The 10,970-nt window shown below is 48.1% G+C and overlaps 1 protein-coding gene across 1 annotated transcript; it reads right to left on the reverse strand.

Moving 5' to 3' along the window:
- Nucleotides 1–536: 536 nt before the first annotated feature.
- AHSG (alpha 2-HS glycoprotein) lies at nucleotides 537–7,610 on the reverse strand. The gene is made up of 7 exons (XM_004713467.2): nucleotides 7,309–7,610; nucleotides 5,118–5,228; nucleotides 4,747–4,834; nucleotides 4,065–4,228; nucleotides 3,388–3,489; nucleotides 1,820–1,903; nucleotides 537–1,249 (listed from the first exon to the last, which is right to left on the reverse strand). Exons 1-7 carry the CDS (start codon nucleotides 7,519–7,521, stop codon nucleotides 923–925), a joined length of 1,089 nt encoding a protein of 362 aa, XP_004713524.1. The 5' UTR covers nucleotides 7,522–7,610; the 3' UTR covers nucleotides 537–922.
- Nucleotides 7,611–10,970: the final 3,360 nt, after the last annotated feature.

The following is a 10,970-nucleotide window of genomic DNA, read 5'->3' on the forward strand; positions in this document are numbered from 1 at the left end:
TTAAAATCATTAGCCCCACATGTGATTACTGGCCAGGTTGGCACAACTAACTAACTCAGGCTGCTTCAAAATGCCTAAAGGTTTTCTGTAGATAAAAGAAATCAGGTTCTATAGCCAACCTACCATAAATGTAGTAACCCCTTTGGAGGGCTCATGGAGATTCAAGGTCAAATAGCACTAGGTTAAGATGATGACTCACTTCACTGCTTGTCTACTATGTTATTCATTTAGGATATTACCCATCGACTTTGTAATGTGTTAGCTGGATGCCATGCATGCCTTGTGAGAGATCTGTAAGTCCCATTATATATACCCATTGGAAAATACATTCTCTCTCTCAGTCCTGACATGGGACAAAGAGCCCCTGGAGTGGGGTGGGGGGGACATAAAGCACCCCTTATGGGTTATGATCAGATTGTAGTCTCACGTTTTCTTGTGTGTAATAAAACTGCAGGTTTTGTCTGTTTCTGGTCTTCAGTTAGGTCTTACTGAAGGGCTCGTGGATGGTTGTTGAGAAAGCAACAAGGATGACCAGGTTTCAGTTTAGAGCCTTCTTTATTAAGGAAACCCCTTCAGACACTTTTTTTTAAGAGGCCGAGAAGCTTGGCAAGAGCACCTTTCAAAGTCACAGTTTCAATGGTTTATGTTGATTTTTGAGGTCCATCAGAAGGCAGAGGACACAAGGGTGGGGCTCTAGCATCACAACAATGACAGGCAAGTTGCTGGCCTATCCCTTCTGTCAAACATAACCAACACACCCCTGCTTCTGTCTTCTGAGAAACCAGGAGAACGTGGGGCTCAGGACATGATATGCATCCTGACCACATGTGGCATTTGCTTTAACAGCCAACAAACCTCCCACCCAAGGCTAGCTTTGTCTCTATTCTCTGTGCCAGCCCTCCTGACCTCTGTTGCGTCCATCCTAGACCTTGAAGTGTCTGATTCTTCCTGGGCATGGACGGGCACTTGGAATAGCAGGCCCAGGTCCCAACACCACAAGTTGCTTTTTGAATGCTTCTCCTGAGCCAGACTCCACTGAGGCCATGCCTGAGAAGGCTTGGCGCAGGTCATAGTGTGCCCGGTTCAGTGCGGGCACTTGGGGAGCTGCCACTACCAAGGGTTCTCCCACTATAATAGCTGCCGGTGGGTCTGCAGGTGCAGCAGCTGCAAGTGCCGGCACAGCTGGGTCCACTGAAGCGATAGGAGGTGATGGGTGGGCGCCATCTGGTTGGGGTTGCGGAACTGCAGGCTGGAAAAAAAAGTGCATTTCCTTAGGTTGGCTTATTTTTTCCCTCCCAAAGAAGGCTACCCGCAATTCTGTGTGGAACCCTACTTCTCACTTGATTTTCTCATGATAATCATTTTTAATTTCAAGGAATCTGGTGCAGTTGATTGCTATCAGCATTACAGAGAAGGGGTAACTGTGACGGTTGCCCCCCATCACATCCTCAGCCTAACCTTAGTCAGCAATGCGACCCACCTTGCCATCTACATCTGCCACCACTGAGAGCTGCTAAGCAGATCTGGTCGCCTGGTCCTTGCAACTCAGAAAACCACCCTTTCTCTCCACAAATCAAAAGACGGCCTTGTCAACTACATACTAAGATGGCTCTGCCCTGGACAACTTCACTTCTTGGCAGAGGCAGGCATGGCTAAAGTATACATCAATATGCTGCTGCTGATGAATGCCCCAACATTATTGATATTGTGAGCTTCAGAAAGGCATAGCACCAAGGTTCTGTAATTATTAAAACACCACATGAATGGCAGGGATCCCTGCATTCTGAAGATGAGGGTGAGTATACCCATATATTGTTACCTGTTTTTTGAACATTGTGCAGGTCACAGAAACATCTTCTCCACCAACCTTCTCAGTGAGCGATGCCTTACAGAAGCCATATTGCTGCCCAGAGAAAGACAGGAGCTAATTCACCTGATCAAAAAGGTAGATTTCTCCCCCAGTTTCATTGATATGCCCAAACATCAAAACAACAACAACAAAATTTAACTCCTAATTCCTTTATTTAAAAAAAAACCCCTCCTTTTCTTAAAGTTTATTATTTCTTAAAGTTTATATGGAAGATACATAATCTATAATCTATAGAAAATAAACAAATACTTTGAGAGTGAAAGAGCTCACCTTCACCCCCAAATTGGTAGTGACACAGGATAACTGTTTCCATTGATATGTTTCTTATTCACGTTTTAAAGTTTCATTTTCATATATGAAAATATGCACAGCAAAGAATATTCCATTTCAAGAAATTCTACATGCTTTACATTCTTCAAGTTGGACAATATTTCTTGCTGTCGCTTCAATTCCGTTCACCACCCTTAATGTAAACTCACTGCCCTTAGTTTCTCATTGAACCTTCTGAGATGCAGTTGCCAATTTGATTCCACTTAGAAAACCCTTTGAAAGAGCACACTACTCAAGCAGACGTACCTAACAACGAAGTTAAACTATTGTTAGTTCAAAGCAGACTTCCATAAGATGCTTTGGATTAAAGTTTAAGATTAAAAGGCAATTGTTTTGGTATTATCCAGCTTCAAAGGCTCCAGAAAGTCTAGATTCCATTGAGAATTTGTCTTTCTCACTTTTAAAAACACATGACATGTAATTTACAACTTGTATCTCTTTTTTTTGTTTTACTATGCCATTTCGTACCATGTGTTTTTCACATATTATAATAACATTTCCTCAAATCACTCATTTCTCTAAAACCATATGCTCTCAACATGATTTTCTATTTACTTATTGTATTTAGTCCCCATCCTGTTGAACATTAAGCTCTTTTTTCTTTTCTTTTGCCAAATCATCCCTATGAATTTATTTCTGTAAACCACCTCTGATTATTTCCTTAGGGTAAATTTCTAGAAGTGGATATTACTGTATCAAGGACCTGAAAGTTTTCATATTGGAGTTTAACTGGAAAATCTACATTTCATACTACCCGCAGCAGGGAATGGCTTGGCTTCATTAGGGAGCAGACTTGTTCTATTTCTCTGACTCCATGGGCCTGCAGTGGATTCGACCATTTAACAATGACTCTTAAAGTGCGGGGTGTCCCTGGGTGGCACAACCGTTCATGTGCTTTGCTGATAGGGAGCGGTTGACAATTAAGTCCACCCAGAAGTGCCTTAGAAGAAAAGCCTGGTCTACTTCTAGAACAACAGCCATTGACAATTCAATGGAGCACAGTTCTGTCTGCATGGTGTCGGCATGAGTCAAAATCAGCTCAACAGCGAGTGATTGTGATAGAGTGTTTTCAAGGTGGAAGGGCCCCTAGAGTAAGGGCTGGCGTGACCCAGCCAACAGGAAGTGAGACAGGTGTTCCCCGGAACACACCTGCCCTACTTCACAGCAGCAGCCCCTGGCAAACTGACCTTTTCTGCTAGCAGGTTGCACGTGGCTGGGTCGGTGACATCTTTAGCAACACAGTCGGTGGCTGCCACGACAAACTCCACGTAGGTTGAAGCTGGCAAAGGCTGATAAAATATAAGAGAATGCTCTGAAGGCAATATGACAGCTTGGGAAAGGTCGGGAAGGAGAGTATCAAGCCTGGCAGCTCTGGAGCCCACCATGCATGTGGGCCGCACGAGGTGGCCCCCAGGGCGCCTCCTGCATGGTTACATACAAGCAGGGGTCAGGTGTAGGGACTTAGGTCTTCCCAGAAGGAGGTGCGGGCGCCCATTGTCCATCATTCAAAGCAGAGACACAGGAACTTAGGTAGTAGAGTCCTGGAGTGGCTGTGTGGGAGCGCTGACATCCCATGGCCCTCACTGGTGGGTTTGCATTTGGAGGCCCGGGACTGTACAGCGCTGCTATGCACCAAACCTTGGTTTTAACCAGGACTGCGGAACTACAGAACACGGGGGTGCCTGCCACAGCCTGCCGCTGTTAGCCATTAGAAGGGGGTAGCTTAGGGGAGGTTCTCTGGGTTCTCTGGACGCGTTTTTCCCCTTGCGTCCCATGTCCCTGCACTGGCCTCTCCCTCCCCCTGCTCCCATGTTTCCGCAAGTGCCACCAAACCGCCCCATCCTCAAAGTCTCTCGGTCTTTACCACAAATTGGGCCCGGGACACTTCCACCAGCTGAACGTAGGCGCCGTTGCTCTGCGCGTTGATGGCCGACACGGCAGCCTCTGCAGCATGCACCACCTTGGTGTCGTTCAGCGGGGCCAGCAAGGGGCAGTCCGGGCACACTTTGCGCACATCCTCCGCTGAGTCTACGCACAGAGAGAGAAGAAACGGGGACAGCTTGGGCGGGATTCTTCGAGGCAACCCCTCCATCTCTTTCTGTTGAGAAAGGGCTAAAGGGCTAATGCATGCTCCGAATGGCTTCAGGCATTTTCTCTGCTTCTTAGGAAAGCTTCAAGTGGCTCCAGTCACGCTAAGAGTCGTTTTAACCTCCAACCAGGGCAGCTCTTGATGATTTATTTATGTTTCAGGACAGCTTTTTAAAGAACAGTTTTGAAATCCCAGGAAATTGGCCTTTTAACGCATTCTCGTTGCTTGAGGAGTCCCTGGGTGGTGTAACTGCTTAACCTGCTCAGGTGTGTGCCTAAAGGTCGGCGGTTCGAGCCCACCCCAAGGTACCTTGCAAGAAAAGCCAGGTGCTCTACTTTAGAAAGAAACCAGCCGCTGAAACCTTCCTGGCGCACACTTCCTATCCTGACCGCATGGGGTCACGGGGGACCAACCCCGACTCTTGCCCACTCTGTCTACGGGGTGGAACCCTCTTTACCTGGGCTGGAGTCACACTTGGCGAACAGCACGACAAACTGGCCGTCTTCCTGCTTCAGCACCCGGAAATCGCAGTCTCCTTCCACCGCCTGCACAAGCAGAGCCCCGGTGAGTGACGGGAAGAGAGGGGCCTTTCCTCCCTGCTAGGGCCAGAGGTCCCTCCAGGCATGGGTGTCCACAGTGACCCTCCCCTGGGAGGTGGGAAAACTGCCCTCTGCTTGCTGAGAGGCCAGCAAGCCAACTGCGGTAAACATGGGCACCCAGGAAAGCGGCTTCCCAAGGCCGTTCCAGGTGTTAAACGGGCCTGCTCTCCACCGATCCAAGGGGGGACCAGCCGGGACACCGCCACGGTCCCCCCAAGAGGACACTCACGTGCTCAGTCAGCGGCCGCACGGAGCAGTTGGCCAGCGGGGTGGGGTCCAGGGCGTGGCAGTAGGTTTCCAGCGTGTCGATTTCGAGCTCAAACACCTCTCCACTGGGCCGCTGGGGAGAAGCCAAGGGTTAGAGCCTCGGACCCTGAGCCTGCCGCCAGGGCCCAGGTGCCCTCTCCTCTTTCTGCAGAGGTCAGGGGAAACCCGGTCCTACTACAGCCCTGCACCGGTGTCCGGACAGCACTGTGTGCTCGCCAGGAAAGAGGAGATGCGACAAGTGCCTACTGTGTGCTAGGCCCCTTCACCATGAATTGGGTCAGGTTCATGTACTCCCTGCCACAGGGTTCCCACCCCACACTTATTCCTCCTTTGACTTCTTTGTTCTTTTTCTTTCAACATCTTTTTTCCTCCAACTCCCCTGCCCTTTTTTTAAATCTTCATAAAGGCTTGCGTTGTCCTTGGCTCCCCCAACCCCACTTCACTGGCCCCACTCCCTTTTAGCAAAACTGTGCTCTCTGCTGCCACTGCTGGTGAGGAGGAGGAAGAACTGGTCTCCTGCGGACCCTGAAAACATTGAACGGAGTTCGTTAGGATGGCAGAGGGGGGGAATCTTACATAACTCCCTGAAGCAGTTCTTGAAGTGAGTGCCTCGTTTCTTCAGACTGGAAAATCCCAGAGGAATAAATCTACCTTTTTTCCTCTCAGTCCTTAGCTCTGCTTGCCTCTCATTTCGGTTCAGCCTGATCCACCGGCCCTGGGAGCCTCTGAACTTCCTTTTACTGGAAGAAGCTCTGCGTTTCTCAGGTGTGCCAGTGTTGCCGGCGCGGCTGTGAACACGAGCGGGGGGCACCTGGCTCTCTCAAGGCAAGTAATGACCAGCTCTGACTTTGTCAACAAGCAGCAGGGCCCATCACCCAGCACCCACCCTTTGCATGTCATTTCCCCCGAGTCAGTCAGTGTCCCGATGAACCACCATGGTGCCTGAGATGGTGGAAGCACTCCAGATTCCCTCTGGGGCAGTCCTGATTTCAAATATGTTGCCCCATTGTGAGAGCCTATGTCTGTCTATCCAGACATTCCAAAGTTTATCTTTTTTTTTTTTTTTTGTCTTTCCCACCTACGTTTTACGTAGAACCAGATAACATGACCAACATCCAATGGCTGTGGATGTATAAAAAGGGCAATTTTGAGTCATGCAACCTAGTATCCCCAACACCACGGCACCCTGGTCTTTCGCAAGCATGGTTTCCCTGAAAGAATTATCCTGCATCCTTTGGAAAATGAATTTTAAAATAGGCAGCAGACAGATGTCATTTTCCCAGCCCTCCAAATTTCTCCTCTGGTCCCCAACGTGCATGGTCCAGATTTATCTTGACCAGCTTCAAACTGCATGTTTCTTGTGGAGTGTGTGAGGAGGTGGATCCTGTGTGTGCCCAGGCTTCTCCCTGAGGTGTAGCAGCTCTCTGTGGGAGAGGGCTTGTGTGGAGGGAAGAACACAGCGTGGAATCAAACCACCGCCTCCTTGTTTACTAACAATATGACTTTGAGGAACAAGATTACTCGGTATGTCAGAACCCAGCCTTGCTCTCGTGTGGCACACAGACAGCAGACCTACCACACAGGACACATGATAGTGAAAGGGGCACGTATCTAAGGTTTCCTACCTCGCATTGCTGAGAAAGATGGAGGTCAAGAAAGAGGAGCGGTCACTCAGAAAATACAAGGTCCTAGATTTTCTAGCAAGACACACATTCTACCTGTGATATTTAAAATAACATTCACAGCATTTTCTTCTTCTACCCTCCCACCTCATGCCCTCCCACCAGAGCCCTCCTGAGACCCAGGACTGCAAGGCAGAGTGCAGGCCTCTCCTGCCCACTCCTTCCCTGGGAGCAATCCCGGAAGAACTGACTCGTTCTGTGGTTTTCTGTGGAGAGCCCTGGTGCATCATGGGTGATGTGTTGAGCTGCTCACCACAGACCAGCAATTCAAAAGTCAGTTCATTTTACTCTTAAAGAGTGATGGTCTCAGAAACCCACAGGGGGAGTCCTACTGTGTCCTATGAGGATGCCATGAGTCGGCCATGTCTAGATGGCAGAGAGTTTGGTTTGGGGGGGAGGGGGGTCCTTTGACATGGAGATGCTGCCCTTTGGCGGCACCTGATTGCAGGTAAGGGAGTAAAGTTCACTTACCCGAGGCCACACCTTCACTTTGTCGATCTGGTTGAGGGTATGTTTGTATCCCCGTTGAAGGTGTGCATTGATGTAGTCCACCGCCACCTGGGCTACTTGCTCGGTTTCTGGGTCATCACAGTTCAGTTCCCTGAAGGCCGGGATGACGCCAGGGGGCGCCGAGCGGCAGCCCCAGAGCTGAGCGAGACACAGGAGCAGAATGAAGGACTTCATGGCTGCCACAGGGAGGCCCTAGCAAGTAGGCAGGTGGGCAGTGGCTGTAAGCTTTGGACCAACCGAGGTGCTGGGGAAGGTAGACTGATGGAGCGGTGGAGGGACGTATTTATCTGCTGGAGCCTGCGGAAGAATTGCATAAGGTCAGGAGATGTTATCTGTTCGGGTTCTAAGAAGATTCCTGCAAACATCAGCCCTGGAAGAGCAAACAGATGAGGACATCACTGGCCTCTGAGAAATCTGCCAAAGTCAATCCTGCTGTCAGGGAGACGCTCCAAAGTCTGCTTGGGACGTGGGGACAGCAGCAGAAGAGAGGACTGGACGGAGGAGGCAGGAGGGCAGCTCAGAGCCAGTCGCTGAGTGAATTCTTCTATCGTGATCTGAGCACCCCATGAAGCCTGTGAAAGGGACTGGCGGGTGTTCAGCATGTTTATTGTTGGATGGAAACCCAATCACTAAAATCCACTCATGTCAGATTATGTCCTCAAAGAGAGGCCCTGGCAGAAGAACGAAGCTCCTAGAAGTAGTATAAGTGCACATGAGCAAGACTGAGGAGAGGGTGCTTATGGGAGATGGCAAGATCCTTTAAGAAAAGAAGGAAGGAAGGAAACGTTGGTTGTTGTTGTTATTTTTGTTTTGTTTTGCTTTTGTGGCTGATGTGGCAAATGGGAGAGAGGAGGGTCCTGTGGCAGCGCCAGGGAAGACTATGACCTGCCTGAGAGGGAGGGGTGTCCTACCCCATCATGCTGCTCTCTCCAGCCCTCCAGGTGACAGTTTGCTAGTCACTGATCTGGGTTTCCTGGTGACAGGTGTGATTGGAGCTCTGGCCTGGTGGCCCTGACTAAGGCACAAGCACTGCAGAGGGACCACCTGATCATAGCCACCATTAGACAAAGCTGTGGGTGTGAGCCCAACACTGAAGGTTGGATACTAAGGACACAAATGCCTTTTGCAGCACGCAGTACCACCCTAATGCACACATACCCCACCACCAACAACAACAATAGCAACAAGTCAGTGACATTTATTACAATCTTCAAGTTGGGCCACTTTTGTCAACATTTTCCAGTCGGTACTACCTTTCAAGTGGCCTCTGATAAACCCAGGCGAGCCACCCAAGGAGGGTGGGCAGGGGAGAGAGGCTTGGGAAATGTCATTTAAGGGTCTGGTTTGAGCTAGCCTGGAACAAAGAAGCCCTAAAATGGAGACCAGCACACTCTTCAAATATTTAGAGGTCAGCGTTGTGTGTGGGTGGATTGGCACTGTTGTTTGATATTGCTTCAGAGAGCAAAATATGGTAAACAATTAAAAAGTCAAAAACAACAACAAAAAAATAGGGCGCTCCACAGGAAAAGTTAATGATATTGTGTGTGTGTGTGTGTGTGTGTGTGTGTGTGTGTGTGTTTTGGGGGAGTTTCAGGGAGAGGTTTAGAGGGAAGATAGCTGGTTGTAAGGACTTTCCACATTTACACCCAGCTGCTCACACACTTGTACAGAATCACAATGACAGGGACTCAGATAGTGTGGCCCAGACTCTGTGCTGGGTCAGGGTCTTGGCTCTTGAGACACAATACAAGCTCTGATCTTCTAGCAAGATGATCCTCAAAACCAGCAGCAACTTTCCATCGGTTTTGTACACCCCATTTCTTTTCGGGGCCTGATTCATGAGCAACTTTTTGTAGAGATATGCTTTTCTCTTAAATAACCTTTTAAAATAAAAACACATAGTCACTGCAGAAAGTTATAGTCTTAGAAATTCACAGGGCAGTTCTACCCTGCCCCATAGGGTCACTATGAGTAACTGAGAATTTGAGACCGAAAGCTGAAATAGATATATACAGAGACATTATATGTGTGTATACATATATATATGCTCATGTCTATATGTGTGTGTGATATGTATATAGTATAAGAAGTTCAAGCTGCACTGAAAGCATCAGTCAAACACAAGGCTAAAGGAATTGATGGCAGAACAATCGAAATGTTTCAACAAGCTGATGAAGCACTGGAAGCACTCACTTGTCTACGCCAGAAAATTCAGAAGACAGCTACTTGGCCAACTGACTGGAAGAAATTCATATTTGTACCCATTCCAAAGAAATTAGACTCAACAGAATTCTCAAATTATACAATAATATCATTAATACTCATGCAAGTGAAATTTCACTGAAGATCATCCAACAATGGTTGTAACGCTACATTAACAGAGAGCTGCGAGAGGTTCAGGCCAGAATCAGCAGAGGGTGTAGAACCAGGGACATCCTTGCTGATATCAGATGGATCTTGGCTAAAAGCAGAGAATACCAGAAAGGTGTGCACTTGTGCCTTATTGACTATGGTAAGACATTCGATTGTGTGGACCATAACAAACTATGCACAGCCTTGAGAAGAATGGGAATCCCAGGACACTACATTGTGTTCATGTGGAACCAGAGGGCAAAACCAGGGCATACTGCATGGTTTAAGATCAGGAAAGGTGTGCATCAGGGTCGCAGCCCACCATACTTAATGAATCTGTATGCGGAACAAATCTCCAGAGCAGCTGGATTCTGTGAAGAGGACTGTGGCATCAGGATTGGAGAAAGGCTTATTAACAACCTGCGATATGCAGATGACATAACCTTGCTTGTTGAAAACGAGGAGGACTTGATGCACTTGCTGATGAAGATCAAGGGTTGCAGCCTTCAGTATGGATTACAACTCAATGTAAGGAAAACCCAAATCCTTGTGTCTGGACCAGGAGGTAATAACCTGGTACATGGAGAAAGATTAAAATTGTCAAAGATTTCACCTTGCTTGGATTCATAATCAATGCTACGGAAGCAGTACAGAAGCAGCGGCCAGGAGACCAAGAGATACATCGCATTGGGTCCAACTGCTGCGCAAGACCTCTTTAAACTGTTGAAAAGCAAAGATGTCACTTTGAGAACTATTTTCAATCACCTCATCTGCAGGTGCTATTTGGACATTGAATAAGGACGACAGAAGAAGAATCGATGTATTGGAATCACGGTGCTGCTGAGGGATATGGACAGCACCGTGGACGGTCAAAAGAACCAACAAACCTGTCTTGGAAGAAGTGGGGTCCGAATGACTCTTAGAGGCAAGGACGGTGAGACTTCATCTTACAGACTTTGGCCATGTTGTCAGGAGAGACCAGTTCCTAGAGAAGGACTTCACGCTTGAAAAAGTAGCAGTGCAGAGAAAAAGAGGAAGATCTTCAATAAAATGGATTCACACACACACACGGTGGATTGACCCAGAGGCTGCATTAATGGGCTCAAACATTAGAGTAATTGTGCAGATGGCACAGGACCTTCTGTTGAGAGGGTCACTATGAGTCAGAACCGACTCGATGGCACTGAGCAACAATGAGTACATAGTCTATAAACTATACGCTCGGGTGTGCAAAATAAAAATTTGTTTTCCATAATGCAATTGGGTTTCTC

This window comes from Echinops telfairi, unplaced genomic scaffold (genome assembly GCF_000313985.2).
Source record: "Echinops telfairi isolate 266 unplaced genomic scaffold, ASM31398v2 ScPeMD7_7407;HRSCAF=8445, whole genome shotgun sequence".
NCBI lineage: Eukaryota > Metazoa > Chordata > Mammalia > Afrosoricida > Tenrecidae > Echinops > Echinops telfairi.

Bases quoted from the DNA above. Each gene is read 5' to 3' on its own strand.
- AHSG (XM_004713467.2), bottom strand. From the start codon at position 7,521: ATGAAGTCCTTCATTCTGCTCCTGTGTCTCGCTCAGCTCTGGGGCTGC. The intron at 5,229-7,308 runs GTAAGTGAACTT...GCTTCTCCCCAG, and splicing joins AAGTGAAGGTGTGGCCTCGG to CGGCCCAGTGGAGAGGTGTT. The intron at 1,250-1,819 runs GTAACAATATAT...TTTTTTTTCCAG, and splicing joins GCACAATGTTCAAAAAACAG to CCTGCAGTTCCGCAACCCCA.